Below are 21,716 nucleotides of genomic sequence, written 5' to 3'. Positions count from 1 at the left end.
TGTGTGACACGAAAAAAAATGGGGAAATGGTGTTGGTGAACACGAATAAATAGATTAATTTTCGTGACTATAACACAAAATGCCGTGAGACTGGGTTGGAATATAACATACAACATACAACCTCATAAGATAATCTCGTTTTAGCATCAAATAATAACCACTGTTTTCTTTAGAGTTCCTAATACTTCCCATTTGAAATAAATTGCTAAGCATGATTTTAACACCTAAAATACAAGCACATAGTATTGCAGCTTAGCTCAAATAATACAAAAACAACTTCATTCTATATTTCTTTAATTGTATTATGAACGATAATACATAAGCGCAACATCCAAAGAAGAAAACACAGGATAGCTCAAGAGTTTGATCGAGACATGAATGTTTACAGAAGTGCAGAAACAAACACATAAGACAAACAGTAAGTAGAAACATTTACACTCTCGAAGTTGAAATACATGGAAAAGGACAACACAAATAGATGCTCCTGAAAGCGTGGACAGTATAAAGATTTGTTTTTCTAAGCTCATTCCCGCCAAAATCAACCATTCAGCGCCTGGTGTTTTCCTACATTTAGTCCAGATCTGAAACATTTACATTTTCTGGATAGTAAATAAGAGAAATTTGCAACACATCTTAAACCAGTCTTTAAATAATAGTCTGGATCCTAAACTAGATAACTAACTTGCAGATCTAGTCGATGACGATCACCTCGCTGGGGTTTTTATTCAGCGGGACGTTGCTCTCTAAAGCCTGGAGGATCCGTGTGGCTGAGGGTCTTTTCTTGGGGTTTTCCTCAGTGCACAGGTAGAAGAGCTCCACCATCCTCCGGTACGAGCTGCCGAGAGCCTCGAGGTCCACCGCCGGCCGCGTGCCCAACCTATCGTAGTACGCGTCCTCGTCGAAACTGAACTCCATCGATTTGTCTGAAACACAAACGCAACTGGTCTGAATGTAGCGGCCTAAAATGTCCAAAAAAATCAACCATTTTATCCACAGACGTTTCCAATTTTGGATAACCTTAAAGGTAGGCTAGGTAAGAATGGAGAAACCAGCTCGAGTGCGCTAGAATTCGAAAGTACACAACCAGAAGAAATCTGCCCCTTCCTTCAGACTTCCTTACAGAGCCCCTCCTCCAACACACACGAACGCGCACATGACCAATGAGGGCACGAGATAAGTTTGTGCACAGATGGAAGGCTGACAGGCAGGTAGGCCATCCAGTTACTTTAGCCGGGCCGGCTCAGATGATTGGTCGTGCTTTTTACAGCGCTACGGCTTCCACAGATGACATTTTTTAATGTATTTATTGTCAAAGCATTTAATATATTCATTGCTATCGGGATGTTAAGAGCATTCCATGGAATATAACAAAGTGTTTCTGAAGTGAATTACCTACCCCACCTTTAAGCAAAATGTGACTGTATCATTTGAAGGTTAGAGATTAGAATGTAGCGGAAAATGTCAAACAAAATCAACCATAAGAAGCTTTTTATCCACAGACGTTCCCAATTTTCGATAACCTTAACCAAAATGTGTATAATTTGAAGATCTTTTAGAGACTGGAAGTTCTGAAACTACTAATGACATGACCTAGCATTGTATAACAAAAGCAGTTTAAAGTCATAGTATTGTTGCAAAATAAAAACATAAAGTCACAGTATAAAGAAGATATAATTGCAGCTCAGCTCGCGACAGATTTGTACCACTAAACATAACAGCTATGAAGTATTTGTTTCCAATAAGCTACAAATGTGTATCTAATATGCATGGGAACACCAACAATATTTCAGTAAAACAAGTCTAAAATGTGGCTCCTGAAGGAATTTGTGTTGACAAAGTGTGAAAGTCATGCGTCCTGAGGCCACAGAGCGTCTGTCTCACCTTCATCTTCCTCCTCCTCATCTACTTCTTTTTCGTCGTCCTCACCCTCCAGCATCTCCAGGTGAGGCATGGCCAGCGACATCATCTCCCACAGCGTCAGCCCGTATGCAAAGATGTCCGCCTTGTCCGTGATCTCTCCGCCCTCCAGAGCTTCCTTCGGTGTCCACGGCTCGGTGCCGATGTACTCCGCCTTCGGATCTGACACTGAGGAGAAGGGAAAACACTATTAATGAAACCAGGTTGGACATTTTGTCTATTCTACAGTACTGCAATACTACCCGGTACAAGTGTTTGTCAACTGCTTTAAAATCAAATCTGCTCCACCTGTCAACAATCTGCTCAAAGATTGTTGGTCGACCCTGTCAAAGACTTTATGACTCGGCTTACCATAATAACCTGAGAGGCTGTCCAACAACATCATCTGGGACCCAAAGCATGTTCTGAACAGAGAGTATGAACGGCTACCATCTAATGGGAGATTCAATGAAGTCAGACTGAAGCATCCTTTGTGCTCCAGTCGATCAGCGTTTCCGCCAGGGGGACGTCTTGCCGTGATTTGACTCGCGCCGAGGGCGTCCAACAATTTTTTTGAGAAGAACGAGAGTTTTTATCGCTTGAAATGACGAAACGGAAAAAGGAAAAGGACATCGCTCTGTTGGAGGGGCAAAGGAGTCTGATGGGATTCTTTTCGCCGCCAGCAAAGCGCGTTCCTGTGAAGAAAAAAAACAAAACACCACCGCATCTTCCAAGGACCATGCCAGGAGGGGTGTCCCTGTCGGCAGGGAGACGTTAAGAGATAGGATAAGGGACGGCGCAATTCAAAATGGTGTGTGTGCAGACGTTAAGAGATAGTATCTATAAGGGACGGCTCAATTCAAAACTCAAATCACGTGACGTCACCCCCCACCCCCCCCCCCGAGAGCGGGGTGGACGTCCTCTCAGTCCTGGTCTGGCGGAAACACTGCAGTAAACACAGAGCTGAATCTGACCATTAAATTAATATCGTATTACATTTTTCTGTAAAGACACAGAGCTCTTGTTCTTCGCGGACGTTTTACAGTTTAAATAACAAAGCAGAGATCCAGAAGTTTCCAGTTAGCTTACGTTATGCTCAATAATAGAGGACACACCCACTGGCAGATGAAGATGTAAAGAGAGTAAAGAAGGGAACACAAACATTACATTGAACAGTTGTTTCCTCTCATATGTTTTCTGCCAATTCTGTGCTTTAATCCATGATGATAAAATCATGCAAACCCATTTTTTTTTAATCACTTGTCTTGTTTGATGTGATGGAGTACAGGGATGTGTTTAGTGATATCTAAATGACTTTAATGTCATGGTTAAATATGAAGCTGAATTAGGGCTGCTTAATTAATCGTATTTTAATCGCGATTACGATTATGGCCTACAACGATTACGAAAACAATGTAATCGAAATAAAACGATTATTTTTTTATTATTATTACTTTTTTAAATATATATATTTTTGGTTTTTCAGTTGAATTATACTTAAAGTTCAGGGTAATCAACTGTTAAAAACATACTGTTCACATTTTCTTTCTCTCCAATAAATGGATGTTTTCAAAGTCAATGAATAATTACATTTAATAATCGCAATTACAATTATTGACTCAAATAATCGAGATTATGATTTTTGCCATAATCGAGCAGCCCTAAGCTGAATGCAACAATGTGGAAGGGATGCACAATCTTTGAAATAACTGAGCGCACACAAAAATGTAATTACAAACAGACTGGATTTAGCTAAAAGGTAAATCATTGTTTTTCTTTCTCAGTCTTTACATAATGATGTCAGAGACGTGTAGTGGCCTTTGAACGGTCTGAGCATATTGACTAAAAACACTTGGTTGTACGTTGCAAGAGTGTGGCTGCTTTGTTATCGCTCAATTTCCAAAACTGTTATCACTTGAAAACCTTGAGATAATTGCTTCAAGGTTGAACAACAAAGGAATGACTCTTTACAATTTTAAAAGGTTTGTCCAAATGATTGCTATAAATAATAATTTAGGAAAATGTGCTATATTTTCCCTGTTGTATACAAAGTTTCTGATACTGACCTACTATTTTTTTTAATTCTTAATATATTGAGGAGCTGGGGAACACAGTTTGTTATTTTTGAGTATACAAGGCTGCATTTTCACATTAAAGCTACCGCGTTGATTTGTATCTTCTTCACTGACATGAACTCTCACGATACCTCTCATGTTCTCGTCGAGCTGCAGAGACACACCGACATCGCAGATCTTCACCGTCTCAAAGTCGCCCTTGATGACGACGTTACAGGACTTCATGTCGCCATGCAGCAGCTTCTTCTCATTGTGCAGATACTAGGGAGAGAAAGGAAAGAATAAGAACTTCTATTACCTGCTCGATTACACTCCTCGACACTATAACTTCAGATTTCAAAGGGGTTCAAATGGGAAGAGCAGCTGACATAAACAATAAACTAATATTGACATTTCTAGTGTATACAGACACCAGAGAAAGATGTAGGTGGAAGTGACTTCATGGTTTACCTGAAGGCCACGTGCAACATGCAGCGCTACTTTCTCGATGTTGGCAGCAGGGAAAGCTTTGAGGCCATCCACCTTCCTCGTCTCGATCAGGTCGTTGAGCGACTGCTCTCCTCCGTACTCCATCGCCAGACACTTTGATCCGTCATTGGCCTCGGTGAAGGCACGAAACCCTACGATGTTGGGATGACAGGGACACATAATCAACACCAGATTGTTGTGTTTGGTTCGAAAATTAAAGTAAGTAAGTATGGAAAAGCCGACAGCACAGTTAAAGCATTTGTCCAAACAGCCTGAATCTAAAGCAGGGGGGTCAAACTCAATTTCATCACGGGCCACATCGGCATCATGGTTGCACTCAAAGGGCCGGTTGTAACTTTAAGACGATATAAATATACATATATAAATATAAAATAATGTATTATATTACATTGGATTATTATCGGATAGGGTAATAACTTCATAATTAACTACGTCTGAAAGCAGAAGTCTAGGGCAAACAATTGCAAGTCTCTTTCAGTGCGCATGTCACAAAATGATTTTTAAAAAAAGCCAACTTCTGGAGAAAAAAAACAAAAAAACAAGTGACATTAAAAAAGTCAATTTCCGAGAAAAAAGTCTAATTTGAGATGCATTGTGGGACATGTAGTTTATGGGCATTGTGCTTCTGTAAAGCGGCATGTAACTGTATAATAAACATATGATATTCTTTGCCAGCTCTTGTGGGGCCGCATGAAATGAAGTCGTGGGCCGGATTTGGCCCCCGGGCCTTGAGTTTAACACCCCTGATCTAGAGCATGTTTACTTATATATTGTCCCTTCACCTCCTTTCCTTTTCCATTTGTACTACTTTGTATTACTACCTGATAACATCCCAGAATGTATATTCATGCTTTACTTCTTATTACCTGTACATCCTCTACTTTCCGGTTTACATTACAGTTCATTCACATCACAAATATATATTTTAACTTTATACATGTTCATTTTATCCCTATATTTGAATTGTTTTGTGTTTTAGATTCTCTTCTTTAATATCTTTAATGAGCACTATTAAAGTGAGCTGAGATTAAAAAAACATCAATGCTGAAGATGCATTTACTTATTTTTCTCATCAGGCCTTTGTGAAAATGGGAGTTTTATCGCTGTCCATTTGAAGTAGAGATTGTGAAACCTTTATCATCAATAATAATTGTGCAGTTTGTACCTTAAGTCTCTTCAGTGTATTACTCAGGTAATTGATGATAGAGACCCAAAGAAGCATTAAGTTATTAATCTATGTTTTCTCTCCTGAATCATTTTCCTGCAGTGACGTCTTACCAACGATGTTGGGGTGATTGATTTCCTTCAGGACCTTCGCCTCCTCGCTCAGGCGCTTCTGATACACCGCCATCTGATTGGATGCACACTTGGTGTTGATCTTCTTCACAGCCCAGGGAGACGCGTTCAGCTTTCCTATTCTAGGATTCATTGAATAAACAACACATGGATATTATTTATGGTCAGAGAGAAAACATTTCATATGCAGAAGGAAAGGGTGACAGAAATGTTGACACATGACATCTTTTGGAAAGATATGCAGAGATGGCAAAAGTACACACATCCTTTACTCAAGTAGAAGTACAGATACTTGTGTTGAAAAATACTCTGGTAAAAGTAGAAGTACTGACTAAAAGAAGTATGGGCTTTGAAATGTACTTCAGTAAAAAGTACCCATAACTAGCAGCTGTTTTAAAGAGTACCTGACCTCCCTTTATATTAATAGAACAATAATGTCATTGTTAGCTAATGAATGTTTCCATGCTGAACAACGGCAACATGACAACGTTTCCATTGGTCCCTCTTCTTTAGAGAAGACCAGGAAATGATGGATACACGGATCGTGTTCAAATCAATAGGCACGCAATGACTCTAAAGAATAATGATCACGCACCAAACACACATTCAGACTAAAGGAACCAGCTGTTTGGAAAATGAGAGAAGTAGAAAGTACAAGTATTTGAGTTCAACATGTAAGAAGTAGAAAGTACAGGTATTTGAGTTCAACATGTAAGAAGTAGAAAGTACAGGTATTTGAGTTCAACATGTAAGAAGTAGAAAGTACAGGTATTTGTGTTCAACATGTAAGAAGTAGAAAGTACAGGTATTTGAGTTCAACATGAGAGAAGTAGAAAGTACAGGTATTTGTGTTCAACATGTAAGAAGTAGAAAGTACAGGTATTTGTGTTCAACATGTAAGAAGTAGAAAGTACAGGTATTTGAGTTCAACATGTGAGAAGTAGAAAGTACAGGTATTTGAGTTCAACATGTAAGAAGTAGAAAGTACAGGTATTTGTGTTCAACATGTAAGAAGTAGAAAGTACAGGTATTTGAGTTCAACATGTAAGAAGTAGAAAGTACAGGTATTTGTGTTCAACATGTAAGAAGTAGAAAGTACAGGTATTTGGGTTCAACATGTAAGAAGTAGAAAGTACAGGTATTTGTGTTCAACATGTAAGAAGTAGAAAGTACAGGTATTTGAGTTCAACATGTAAGAAGTAGAAAGTACAGGTATTTGGGTTCAACATGTAAGAAGTAGAAAGTACAGGTATTTGTGTTCAACATGTAAGAAGTAGAAAGTACAGGTATTTGTGTTCAACATGTGAGAAGTAGAAAGTACAGGTATTTGGGTTCAACATGTAAGAAGTAGAAAGTACAGGTATTTGTGTTCAACATGTAAGAAGTAGAAAGTACAGGTATTTGTGTTCAACATGTAAGAAGTAGAAAGTACAGGTATTTGGGTTCAAAATGTAAGAAGTAGAAAGTACAGGTATTTGGGTTCAACATGTAAGAAGTAGAAAGTACAGGTATTTGTGTTCAACATGTAAGAAGTAGAAAGTACAGGTATTTGGGTTCAACATGTAAGAAGTAGAAAGTACAGGTATTTGTGTTCAACATGTAAGAAGTAGAAAGTACAGGTATTTGTGTTCAACATGTAAGAAGTAGAAAGTACAGGTATTTGGGTTCAACATGTAAGAAGTAGAAAGTACAGGTATTTGGGTTTCAACATGTAAGAAGTAGAAAGTACAGGTTATTTGAGTTCCAACATGTAAGAAGTAGAAAGTACAGGTATTTGAGTTCAACATGTAAGAAGTAGAAAGTACAGGTATTTGGGTTCAACATGTAAGAAGTAGAAAGTACAGGTATTTGGGTTCAACATGTAAGAAGTAGAAAGTACAGGTATTTGAGTTCAACATGTAAGAAGTAGAAAGTACAGGTATTTGGGTTCAACATGTAAGAAGTAGAAGTACAGGTATTTGAGTTCAACATGTAAGAAGTAGAAAGTACAGGTATTTGTGTTCAACATGTAAGAAGTAGAAAGTACAGGTATTTGTGTTCAACATGTAAGAAGTAGAAAGTACAGGTATTTGAGTTCAACATGTAAGAAGTAGAAAGTACAGGTATTTGGGTTCAACATGTAAGAAGTAGAAAGTACAGGTATTTGAGTTCAACATGTAAGAAGTAGAAAGTACAGGTATTTGGGTTCAACATGTAAGAAGTAGAAAGTACAGGTATTTGAGTTCAACATGTAGAAGTAGAAAGTACAGGTATTGTGTTCAACATGTAAGAAGTAGAAGTACAGGTATTTGTGTTCAACATGTAAGAAGTAGAAAGTACAGGTATTTGAGTTCAACATGTAAGAAGTAGAAAGTACAGGTATTTGTGTTCAACATGTAAGAAGTAGAAAGTACAGGTATTTGTGTTCAACATGTAAGAAGTAGAAAGTACAGGTATTTTGGTTCAACATGTAAAAAGTACAAAGTACAGGTATTTGTGTTCAACATGTAAGAAGTAGAAAGTACAGGTATTTGTGTTCAACATGTAAGAAGTAGAAAGTACAGGTATTTGTGTTCAACATGTAAGAAGTAGAAAGTACAGGTATTTGTGTTCAACATGTAAGAAGTAGAAAGTACAGGTATTTGTGTTCAATGTGTAAGAAGTAGAAAGTACAGGTATTTGAGTTCAACATGTAAGAAGTAGAAAGTACAGGTATTTGAGTTCAACATGTAAGAAGTAGAAGTACAGGTATTTGAGTTCAACATGTAAGAAGTAGAAAGTACAGGTATTTGGGTTCAACATGTAAGAAGTAGAAAGTACAGGTATTTGTGTTCAACATGTAAGAAGTAGAAAGTACAGGTATTTGAGTTCAACATGTAAGAAGTAGAAAGTACAGGTATTTGTGTTCAACATGTAAGGAAAGTAGAAAGTACAGGTATTGTGTTCAACATGTAAGAAGTAGAAAGTACAGGTATTGGTTCAACATGTACAAAAGTACAAAGTACAGGTATTTGTGTTCAACATGTAAGAAGTAGAAAGTACAGGTATTTGTGTTCACATGAAGAAGTAGAAAGTACAGGTATTTGTGTTCAATGTGTAAAGAAGTAGAAAGTACAGGTATTTGTAGGTTTCAACATGTAAGAAGTAGAAAGTACAGGTATTTGAGTTCAACATGTAAGAAGTAGAAAGTACAGGTATTTGAGTTCAACATGTAAGAAGTAGAAAGTACAGGTATTGGGGTTCAACATGTAAGAAGTAGAAAGTACAGGTATTTGTGTTCAACATGTAAGAAGTAGAAAGTACAGGTATTTTGGGTTCAAACATGTAAGAAGTAGAAAGTACAGGTATTTGGGTTCAACATGTAAGAAGTACAAAGTACAGGTATTTGTGTTCAACATGTAAGAAGTAGAAAGTACAGGTATTTGTGTTCAACATGTAAGAAGTAGAAAGTACAGGTATTTGTGTTCAACATGTAAGAAGTAGAAAGTACAGGTATTTGTGTTCAATGTGTAAGAAGTAGAAAGTACAGGTATTTGAGTTCAACATGTAAGAAGTAGAAAGTACAGGTATTTGAGTTCAACATGTAAGAAGTAGAAAGTACAGGTATTTGAGTTCAACATGTAAGAAGTAGAAAGTACAGGTATTTGGGTTCAACATGTAAGAAGTAGAAAGTACAGGTATTTGTGTTCAACATGTAAGAAGTAGAAAGTACAGGTATTTGGGTTCAACATGTAAGAAGTAGAAAGTACAGGTATTTGGGTTCAACATGTAAGAAGTACAAAGTACAGGTATTTGTGTTCAACATGTAAGAAGTAGAAAGTACAGGTATTTGTGTTCAACATGTAAGAAGTAGAAAGTACAGGTATTTGTGTTCAACATGTAAGAAGTAGAAAGTACAGGTATTTGTGTTCAACATGTAAGAAGTAGAAGTACAGGTATTTGTGTTCAACATGTAAGAAGTAGAAAGTACAGGTATTTGTGTTCAATGTGTAAGAAGTAGAAAGTACAGGTATTTGAGTTCAACATGTAAGAAGTAGAAAGTACAGGTATTTGAGTTCAACATGTAAGAAGTAGAAAGTACAGGTATTTGAGTTCAACATGTAAGAAGTAGAAAGTACAGGTATTTGGGTTCAACATGTAAGAAGTAGAAAGTACAGGTATTTGTGTTCAACATGTAAGAAGTAGAAAGTACAGGTATTTGAGTTCAACATGTAAGAAGTAGAAAGTACAGGTATTTGTGTTCAACATGTAAGAAGTAGAAAGTACAGGTATTTGTGTTCAACATGTAAGAAGTAGAAAGTACAGGTATTTTGGTTCAACATGTAAAAAGTACAAAGTACAGGTATTTGTGTTCAACATGTAAGAAGTAGAAAGTAAGGTATTTGTGTTCAACATGTAAGAAGTAGAAAGTACAGGTATTTGTGTTCAACATGTAAGAAGTAGAAAGTACAGGTATTTGTGTTCAACATGTAAGAAGTAGAAAGTACAGGTATTTGTGTTCAATGTGTAAGAAGTAGAAAGTACAGGTATTTGAGTTCAACATGTAAGAAGTAGAACGTACAGGTATTTGAGTTCAACATGTAAGAAGTAGAAAGTACAGGTATTTGAGTTCAACATGTAAGAAGTAGAAAGTACAGGTATTTGGGTTCAACATGTAGAAGTAGAAAGTACAGGTATTTGTGTTCAACATGTAAGAAGTAGAAAGTACAGGTATTTGGGTTCAACATGTAAGAAGTAGAAAAGTACAGGTATTTGGGTTCAACATGTAAGAAGTACAAGTACAGGTATTTGTGTTCAACATGTAAGAAGTAGAAAGTACAGGTATTTGTGTTCAACATGTAAGAAGTAGAAAGTACAGGTATTTGTGTTCAACATGTAAGAAGTAGAAAGTACAGGTATTTGTGTTCAATGTGTAAGAAGTAGAAAGTACAGGTATTTGAGTTCAACATGTAAGAAGTAGAAAGTACAGGTATTTGAGTTCAACATGTAAGAAGTAGAAAGTACAGGTATTTGAGTTCAACATGTAAGAAGTAGAAAGTACAGGTATTTGGGTTCAACATGTAAGAAGTAGAAAGTACAGGTATTTGTGTTCAACATGTAAGAAGTAGAAAGTACAGGTATTTGGGTTCAACATGTAAGAAGTAGAAAGTACAGGTATTTGGGTTCAACATGTAAGAAGTACAAAGTACAGGTATTTGTGTTCAACATGTAAGAAGTAGAAAGTACAGGTATTTGTGTTCAACATGTAAGAAGTAGAAAGTACAGGTATTTGTGTTCAACATGTAAGAAGTAGAAAGTACAGGTATTTGTGTTCAATGTGTAAGAAGTAGAAAGTACAGGTATTTGAGTTCAACATGTAAGAAGTAGAAAGTACAGGTATTTGAGTTCAACATGTAAGAAGTAGAAAGTACAGGTATTTGAGTTCAACATGTAAGAAGTAGAAAGTACAGGTATTTGGGTTCAACATGTAAGAAGTAGAAAGTACAGGTATTTGTGTTCAACATGTAAGAAGTAGAAAGTACAGGTATTTGGGTTCAACATGTAAGAAGTAGAAAGTACAGGTATTTGTGTTCAACATGTAAGAAGTAAAAGTAAAAAGTCGTCAGAAAAATAAGTAGTGGAGTAAAGATACCAGAAAAATGTACTTAAGTACAGTAACGAAGTATTTGTACTCCACTACTTCCCACCTCTGAAGATATGTGACTATTCAATACAGAAACTGCTCATATAATTTGCATGTCTTGTTTTTCCGGTGTTGATATATCAGACACATTTGTTTTTTATCAAACAGAGGAAACTACAAACCTGTCCATGAGGTAAACGTTGACCCCAGTCCCACAGCCGAGCTTCTTCATGAAGGGTGAGGCCGGGATGGTGATGGGGGTCCCCCCGTTCACAAACTTCTTCACTCGGACGTTTGTAGGAGTCTTCATCGCACTCTCATTGATACATTTGGAGGCCATTCTGTGATAGGAAAAACAAACAACGTAAGAAATCACAGGGGAACATACATATGGGGATAGGAGCAAACGATCCAAACAGATTAAATGTACCTATCCTGAGAAACACTATCTAGTTAAGGTTTAGACTTGTAAAGATACTTTCACATGTCTTGTTCAGTCTGGAAAAGTACTTAAGTAAGAATAGAAGTACCAGAGTGTAGGAATACTCTGTTACAAGTCAAAGTGTTGGCATCAAAATATACTTAAAGTAGCGACAGTAAAAGTAGTCATTGTGCAGATTGGTCCATTTCAGAATAATATATATGATATGTTTTATAATGATTGATCATGAAAGTGTTCTCAAAGCTGGTAAAGGTGCAGCTAGTTTGTATACTGCAGGGTAGCTTGTGAATTTACTCCAGGTGGAACTAAAGTCTGATTTAAGACTTAAGACTTCAGACTTCACATCATTCATCCACATCTGTAAAGTAACACACACACCCGCAGCCTGGCTGGGAGTTTGTGTGTGTGCTCACACACACCGACTCACAGCCTCGCCGCGTCCTGCCATCTCAGGGAGGAGAAATCGGCGGAGCTGCAGCTGAGAAAAGATTGAGTGTGTGTGTGTGAGGAAGTCCACGGATTGGTCCAAATGTAACGGCTCCGGGGATTGGTCCATTTGGACCAATGGGTTCATTTGGGTATGGGCAGGTCACTGTACCCAGGAAGAAAAAGAGAAATGTCCAACGAGGCGTTCTGGGGCAGCATAGACAGGTCTTCTCTGTGTTAGAGTTTTACTCGCTACAGGGTGTACTTTGAGGGTTTGTGACTCTGCAGACCGTTTACATGCAGAAAAACCTTCATAACACACAAGGGGACGGGTGATAACCGGAAAAGCATGACATGGGACCTTTAAATACATAACTTGAGTACATTTACTTAGTTACTTTACACACCAATGGTCTTGCTTAAACTATATATATATATATATATATATATATATATATATATATATATAATAATACTGTATATAATTATGTTTTGATGCATGTGATACAAGCCAAATTAATATCTGAACTGTCTCATATTTAGTAAGACTACATAACATGCAATGAATAACAAAATAGTGAATGGGAGAAGAGCAAATGACCCATACAGATAATTTGTAACTATCCTGAGAAACACTATCTAGTTAAAGCTAATCTGGTTCATTGTTAGACTTACTATTTGACATGTCTTGTTTAAACTGTATATAAGTTGTGTTTTGATGCATGTAATATAAGCCAAATTAAAATCTAAACTGTCTTGTGTTGAACTTACTGTGTATAAGGTTATCTTTAGTAAGAATACATACAAAGGCTATAAATAACTACATTGTGAATGGAGGCTGGCATAACTGACATAACGTTTAAAACATGTTACGTTAATTCACAACGACATAATTGTGGCTCCATAAAAAGAAAAGGCATTACGATATCTGCACAACTGGTAATGTACTGTAAAGTGACATGAATTGATAGATAACTTGTTAATAGACCATGCAGCAGTATTGTGTAAACATTTAGCTAACAACAAAAACTATAGCAACGAAACATGGCGAATGTACTGCAACGGCAATGTTAGCTTTGGTTTTAATATGGTGGCAGACCAATTAATTAAACCATTATACTGTTTTGGGTCAGTTAACGTAATACTTTAATGGATAAATGTTACATTACCTGCGTTTACTTTCACTGTCTCAACAAATCTGCTGCACAAACTCAAAACGCGCCGAACATTCAAAACAATGCTTCCGTCTCAGCGGGCTGTACGGAGGCCACAGAGGGACAAACTGAACGCATGTCGTTTGTGTCTGGGTATAAAGACAGTAGCTAATCTCCATGCCTGTTATTTTTAGAGAGTTTAGAGGGGTTTATAATATGTAGTACTGTGATGATGAAGTGTTTGATTAAAAGTATTTCAACATAATACTGAAAGCAGTTACCATTGTAATACATTATTTCACCAATAGAGGTCAGCCACGACATAAGATGGTATGTCTTTTCATATTTGTTCAACCATGACTTTTTCCAACACTATGCTATGATGACTTTCTTTAAAAAAATGTTTAGACATAATGTCATTGGACTTTTGTTTCACATGATGTTTTACATACTCTGATAGGAGCTTCAATCGTATTAAACAATGGCCTTTTATATATATTTGTAACTTATTACACAGTCTATAGTATACCTATGTGTAATATTTTGGACATACTATAATATGACTTGTTGTATGATATTTTCAACATTGTATACTATTATTTTTTATTAATATGTTTCGGCATACTATACGTTGATCTTTTGGGATATTATTTACGGTAAAATGTCATGATAATTTTTTTGAAATACTATACTATGACTTTTTCACGATACATACCTTTTTTTCTAAACCTTTGACATATTCGTTGACACACTATGATAAGACATTTCACATTATATCTTGACAAACTTTACTATGACTCTTGCATGATATGTTCGACATACTCATCGTTTTCTTCCACATACAATTTGTTGGGAATGTATACAGTATAGTACAGTACTTTGTTTAATCCTCATCACAGCATGTGTCTGTTCTCCATGTAATGTCAGGGTTTGTCTGAAAGAATTTCACTCACTTGAGGTTGACCTTGACTCTCATGATCCCATTATTGTTTCATCTCCTTCACATGCTGCTATGTTCCCATCTCGCTCCTCTCATTGTGAGGAGGGATAACCACTTCATTATGAGGAAGAGAAGCAGGAATGTAGTCCTATGACAACTGGACGCTGATAGAAAGACTGCAACTCTTACTTTCACCCCAATCCTGGTTACCCTGGAGGGATATGAGCTCATGTGTGTGGGCTCATGCTGCCACATGTTGTGGTGAGTTTGATAGAAAAAGGATGGGTTACTCTCTGCTGCGGCCACAGAGAAACGGTCACAAACAAAGGATGATCCTTTATGTCATGATCACATTACGGACAATTGCTTCAGTTATTTTCATGATTTAAATACAAACATAAGAGGGCTATTGTGTGTCAAAGCCTCTCTGATATGTAATCTACATGGACGGTTCATTATCATAAGATACAACAAGATAAGATACAGCCAGATGTTTGCTCACGCAGCATGTGTTTATATTAAGCAGAATGATATTTCAAGATTTGTTTTTGAATCACAGTTATGCATATGTTGCTGATAGCCATCCAGGACTTAAATGCAGCAGATGGCAAAAAGGATGTGGATACTCAAAAGCATTGCACCAAAAACTGAATATATATATTGTATGTCATATTGGTGTGCAAGTGTTCTCTGTATGTGTATGTACACTGTATGCTTGCACATTGTGACATGACATGCTCACATTGAGTAAATGCAGTATATCATCCCTTCATAACTCGTTATTTCTGTATTGATTTCATTCCTCTCTAATCGTCAGGATTATTTGAGGTTTAAAAAAGCAAACAATAGAGTAAAGAAAAAAGAAATGAATAAAGCAATCTCACCTCAAGATGATCAATGAAAGCGGCAGAACAGCATTGTGTTTGTTTTTCACAATGGCTGTTATCAAGGTCTAGGTCACATGTGTCAAACTCAAGGCCCGGGGGCCAAATCAGGCCCTTGGTGGATTTAATTTCGGCCCGCAGGATAATTTCTAATTACAATTAGATCTGGCCCGCCGATATATTGCACGCACACCTTCACTCCATCCTGAGGGTCTCCTCAGCTCAGAGCCTGAGCCCAAACATTGATGACCTTGCACCCAAGATGAGATGCCCAGTATCTGAACAGCACAGAGCAGCACACCGAATTTAATGGATGTTTCCTTCTGCACTTTCTCTCACGACAACAGGGCATGTTTGGGTTTCTCTTTGAGGGGAATAGTTTTGTTGAAGCTGTTGTTGGCCTGTGGAAAAATGTACTCATAAGAAATGACTCTGCAGATAGAGCCATAAGAAATGAATGCACCTGGTTATTTAATGTTGTTTTTATAGGCAATAATTAAGCTTTGTTAGTTCCAGGTTTAATATGTGCAATAAGTTCATTTCAATAAGTTCTGCAATAAACATTGAACCAGTCCGGCCCTCCACTAGTACACATTTTTTTATTTTGGCCCACTGTGTATTTGAGTTTGACACCCCTGCTCTAGATGATCCTGAAACTTAAGATTTGAATAACAGTTTGGTGGATAGGTTTTCAGTTATAGGAGCAACTTTATTAAAATCATCCCGTTTTTAATTCTAAGTTTACACAACTAGATGTTTTTTCTCAAATCCTGAGTATTTATAAACAACAACAAAAGGATATAAAGATTCCCTTTTACAGAATTGTTTTCAACCACATTTATATGTAAAACTCAAAGGAATCAAACACTTTGGGTCGTTGATGCTTGGATATTACACCCACATGTATATTACACCCACAACATCTTATTTCAAACTCATGGCCATTTCTATCCTTGGAGAACAGTCTCCGCTCTTCTGGGAAACCTGATCAAACCCTGCATAACAAATAGGAACATTTACCAGAAAACAACTTACATTTTTAGACTTTTTAAGGTCATGAGCAACAAAGTGCAGGACCACCCAGGATCCATGTGTCAAGATTCACAGATACAACTTTCTTTCTCTCTGTGCTTGTGGTTTTAACTGAGAATTTGGCTTCTTTTTTGCATGTGGAACCACACAAAACTGCTGCCAATAAAATGCATTTAGCTGTTGTGCAAACATGTCCTGACACTCCAAAACACTGAAAACAAGTTATGGATGGATCATAAATGCCCAACGATGGGAAGAAGAAGAAGAGGAGGGATGGCAGGCACATCCTTGGCCTTCAGTCCTTTTATTTAAACAATCAAATGCAAATGGTAGCCCGGCAGTAGCTCAGTCAGTCTTGGACTCGGAGCTGTAGGGTCGCCGGTTCAAGCCCCCGACCAGACATTATGGATTGTGGACTGCTACTTGGAGAGGTCCCAGTTCACCTCCTACCCTGCCGTGGTGCCCTTGAGCAAGGCACCGGACACCCCCCTTCCCCCATTGCTCCCCGGGCGCTGTACAATAGCTGCCCACTGCTCCTAGTACTAGACTCCGAGTACTAGGATGGGTTAATTGCAGAGAACAAATTTCACTGTGGGTGTTTCTCAATCGCGAGTAAAGCTGCTCCAAAGCCACTATTTCAAGCATACTACGTCATCGAGTCCCGCCGAAGTACTGTTCCAATGTATTCTACCGAGCCCGGCGTGCTTCGTTTGGAGAAATTTCGAGGCTGCACATGTGTAGAGTCCGCGGTCTTAAAATCCCCACAATGCTTTGCGCACGGACCAATTTCCACAAATCTGTGGCGGAAAATGTAAGGCCTCTCATATGACGCACACCTGCACACTTGCTCGCCTGTTCCACTCTTTGTTTTCCGAATGCCAGGAAGGATTCTTGCCTCGCTTCTGAAGCAAGACGCTCGGAAGACATGTGCTACCAAGCAAGCGTACTCGCGATTGAGAAGCACCCTGTGTGTGCTCTGCATGTGTGACCATTAAAGAGGGTTTCATCTCTCCCAATTATATCAGATCAATTTTTAATGATGATATCACATAAATAACTCTTACATTACTCAACCAATAGCAAACTAAATCGTCTAGTTGTTATAATTGTCTACAATCAATCTATATTTCCAGCTATCTACATTCTGTATGTGTCACATATGTTCCACTTTATTCATACAGTATATATTTTACTGCATGAAATAAAAAGGGATAACTATAAAGTCCTACCTTCCTGGAGGACAAGTGAAACCACGTTGAGTCAAACACGATGCAGTCTTTGTTCTGACTGTCGGCCATGTGTGTCAGACATCAGGTGATTTTTATTTCAATCTTTTCCACATCCGCTTCACATGTGGAAACATTCCTACTTGAAATGAATCTCCACAGCTGTCAATCAAAGCTCATCCATGTTGAACACACGTGCTTAAGCCCATGTGATTGGATTCGCAACTCAAAGTGGTACTTAGGTAAAAATACTTATACCACACTGTGAAAATACTCCAATACAAGTCGAAGTCCTGCATTAAAACCCTTTAGCAACAGTGTGTTTCAGCAAAGATGTGAAAAAAGTGTTCCCTTCACGCTATACGATGTTTTTGGATTAATATTACTGCTGCATTACTGCATATTGCATTTGACTGATGGAGATGCTTCAGATTGAGCTACTTTTAACTACGTTATATACATTACTCTCTAATGCTGGTTTATTTCTATTTTGAGATGCTTCTATTTTAGAATTGTTTATTTCTACTCGTTCAATTTGTTATCATGTGCAATGCCTTGTTTTGTTTTATGCTGCTGCAACAACAACAATTCCCAAATTGGGATTAGTAATAGTCTGTGTATTTTATTTTATCTTACTTTGGGGTGTTTTTTTCCACAGCTATGTATCATATTCAATCAAATCTAATTGTGTTGGTCAGTTACTGTACTCTGAGAACCCTGTATCTCTTAAAGGTCCCATGTCATGCTTTCCCGGTTATCACCCGTCCCCTTGTGTGTTATGTAGCTTTTTCTGCATGTAAACGGTCTGCAGAGTCACAAACCCTCAAAGTGCACCCTGTAGCGAGTAAAACTCTAACACAGAGAAGACCTGTCTGTGCTGCCCCAGAACGCCTCCTTGGAGATTTCTCTTTTTCCATTGTTTACTTCTTGGGTATAGTGACGTATTTCGGGTATAGTGACGTAACGTAACGTCCGCGGAGCCGGTTACATTTGGGACCAATCAGCGGGACGTTCCTCACACACACACAACACACAACACCACACACACACACACACAACACACACACACACACACACACACACACACACACACACACACACACACACACACACACACACACACACACACACACCACACACACACTACACACACACACACACACACACACACACACACACACACACACACACACCACACACCCACACACACACACACACCAGTCCACACACACACACACACACCACACACACATCACACACACACACACACAACACACACACACACACACACACACACACACACCCACACCACACACACACACACACACACACACCCACACACTTCTGCTTGCTATGCTCGCTGCTGCGAGGATCTTTACAGTGTGAGCTGCTCACTGGTGTGGGGTCGGCGATACACCGCGGACCTCAGCCTGGTGCACACACACAACCCCCAGCCCAGGGCTTGCGGTGTGTGTGTTGTTGCGGGATGGGGTTTAGTGCTGTGTCTCGCTGTCCTCACAGGACGGCACTGGCGCACGGAAAGGGGGGTTGCGGGGGCAGGAGCTCAACAAAGCCGTTTAGGACAGTGACCCCGGACCAGACCATTGCACAATATAAAATGTATTTTAGTATTCCTCAACAATGGAATTATGATCAGTAGAAAAGGCCATGACATGGGACCTTTAAAACTCAACTTTTTATAATAAAACAACCCAGTTTTCATTTGAGTGATAATGTTTTTTCCAGTTCATTCAAGAATCTTTTTAAAAGAGTCGATTTAGATTTAAAAGTATAGAATTTTCAGAAACATTTGTATATAAAATCACCACATTTGGAGTCACATGGTTAAGCATAAAAGGGCCCGTTTAAGCTAATGAGTACATTGTGCAGTACTTGAGTAAATGTATGTTATATACCACTGCTCACACACAAGTCAACACTCTTTACCTGTTGACATCTTTAAAGTGTCTGTTTCCAATTCTCCTCTCAATGTTCAGAAGCAGGAATAACAAAGTTCACCTTTTTAAACAAACCTACATTTTATTATTTCAGCAGTGCATATACAGCATTAGTGGTACAAATCAACGGAACATAACGTATATATTTTTTAAGTGAAGCACTGTAGTGAGTATTTTCTTGACATAATCATGTTTGATTTAGGCATTTATTTGTTTACACATTAACTCTGCAGCCCTTAAAATGAGTTATGACCAGCACAATGTAATAAAAAACAGATACATGTACACGTGTATGTGCTCTGAGACATTGCACCAAAGTAAAGCATAGTACGGTCTTTGTAAAAACCAAGCATACATTTTAGAAAATTACACATTTAGATAGTTAAGTGCACTTTGCAATGTGTTCTCACTTTGAAAAAGGTAAGGTATTAGGCTGTTTTCAAAATCAAAGTGTTTGAGTTGTTTGACCCCATGAGGCCGGAGCATTGATCCGAGGTCAGAGGAGCTTCTAGCCAATCAGGAAGTCACCTCACAACAGTTTGCAATCTGATAGGCTGCAACTTCACCGGGAAGGAACAACATGTCATCAAAATACATTACATGTGAGAAGAAAAGTCAACTAGTGGAAGCACGCTGTTTAAATTGTGCCCATGAGGGTCTAAAATCAGATTGGTCTGGACAAATTTGACATATTGCTGTCTGCTGAAACCATTTCAACCAGAAAATGTTTTTAGGGAATGTAACCTAAAAGAGTTTGAAGCAGGGAGCCAGAAAATATCATGTGACAGATGAACGTTACAAACACATGTATAGGTGATGCTAAAGAAGAAAATCTGACATACCAATAAGAGTCAGTAAGAAAAAAACGAGGAAAAGCAAGATTGTTTTTACTTTAAAAAAAACGTAGAATATAATCTACAGTGCAATTTATCCTTCATGATTATTTCCTATCTATAACATGTGATATCTACTGCGCAAGAGTAGCAATGTTGTTATGAAGTTTAATCAAATTTAAACACTAACTCAAAGATTCTTCTTCTTTAGGTAAGTATACCTGTTGGGATATGTAAAGAAGTTGCAGCAGATTTCTTGATATTTTCAATAATCTGTTTACTAATTACAAATGTATCATCAATTCTTTATCCGGTCTGGTTTCAGCTCTTGACATTGAGAGTAAAACACAAGCGTTTTACACTGACATTTTGATAAATGTTTAAAACAGACCCCAAATGTACAGCACATTTGCTCTTTTAATGCTCAAACTAGCCCTATTACTTCTAAATGTGTGCATAAGCTGCTGTGGTTAGCCTTGCGGACCATTCAAGACCATTAATGTCAAGGTCGTGGATCAGAGAAGCCACAGACATTATTACATTTTATTTTGCCACTTAAGTTAGACAGCTAGCAAACTTATGATCCGAATACTTGACTAAGACTCGCTCACTGAGGTTTAACATGATTTATGATTGGCTATGCGATGATAAGGAGACCAAACACTTACAATTCTTCTAGTAAACATCACATCGCTATTAAAAAAAGTATTTTTCTTTTAAACAATGGTCTTTACTTCTTCCATTTTGTACCGCTTACATTCAAAAGGAAATGGTAAGAAACAAAAGAAAAGTTGGGAGCACTGCCACGTCTTCATAGGCCTCCAATAGTTCCTGCTTCTGTCAAAGCACCTCATTTTTCAGCATTATTGAACATTAAAGGCCTGCTGCGATCAAGATTGTGGAATCAAACACCCTCAAACCTGCATAAACACAACATTTTGCATAGGAATTTCAATCCATAATATTTTGTTTTCTCCTCTAGTTAAAAGAGGAGATGACAAATAAGCGAAAGAGTGAAAATATACTGCCGGATCTTTTGGTGTTATCTTTGGCTGTTGTTTCAGAAAGGCAGAGATTTAGAGTAATAAGTCCTCCGCTGGCAAAGTGCTGACGCCTCGACAAGATGAATGAGGGTCATCAGGACACGACATAAAGACCTGGCTGCCACTCAGACTACCAGCTACAGAAAACAAAGCAGATATTGTACAAGTGTGTGTGTGTGTGTGTGTGTGTGTGTGTGTGTGTGTGTGGAAAGTATAACACCCTATAACCTTGTACATTCCGTATTTGTTCCATTCACTTCATTTGAAGTAAAGCCACCTCATTTAGTACAGAAAGAATAATGCTGCTGGACATTAACTGTAATGTCCAGCAGCATTATTCTATTATTAGCAACTGCTTACACTGGTAAGCAGTTGCTAATACTGTAAATTAAATGTATAATGACTGTTTTAGTATTGTAT

At 37.9% G+C, this 21,716-nt stretch overlaps 1 protein-coding gene across 1 annotated transcript; it reads right to left on the bottom strand.

Annotated features, from left to right (window-relative positions):
- Positions 1 to 277: 277 nt before the first annotated feature.
- Positions 278 to 13,509, bottom strand: pbk (PDZ binding kinase). Its single transcript, XM_034200173.1, has 7 exons — positions 13,396 to 13,509; positions 11,541 to 11,699; positions 5,739 to 5,878; positions 4,422 to 4,591; positions 4,103 to 4,232; positions 1,882 to 2,085; positions 278 to 923 (listed from the first exon to the last, which is right to left on the bottom strand). The coding sequence occupies exons 2-7, from the start codon at positions 11,696 to 11,698 to the stop codon at positions 691 to 693; spliced, it is 1,035 nt and encodes a 344-aa protein (XP_034056064.1). The 5' UTR covers position 11,699; positions 13,396 to 13,509; the 3' UTR covers positions 278 to 690.
- Positions 13,510 to 21,716: the final 8,207 nt, after the last annotated feature.

This window comes from Gymnodraco acuticeps, unplaced genomic scaffold (assembly GCF_902827175.1).
Source record: "Gymnodraco acuticeps unplaced genomic scaffold, fGymAcu1.1, whole genome shotgun sequence".
Taxonomy (NCBI): Eukaryota; Metazoa; Chordata; class Actinopteri; order Perciformes; family Bathydraconidae; genus Gymnodraco; species Gymnodraco acuticeps.
This window is presented reverse-complemented; position numbering and strand designations above follow the sequence as displayed.

Bases quoted from the DNA above. Each gene is read 5' to 3' on its own strand.
- pbk (XM_034200173.1), bottom strand. From the start codon at position 11,698: ATGGCCTCCAAATGTATCAATGAGAGTGCGATGAAGACTCCTACAAAC. The intron at 4,233-4,421 runs GTAAACCATGAA...TTCTCTCCCTAG, and splicing joins ATGTTGCACGTGGCCTTCAG to TATCTGCACAATGAGAAGAA. The intron at 2,086-4,102 runs GTATCGTGAGAG...CCTTCTCCTCAG, and splicing joins GCTCGACGAGAACATGAGAG to TGTCAGATCCGAAGGCGGAG.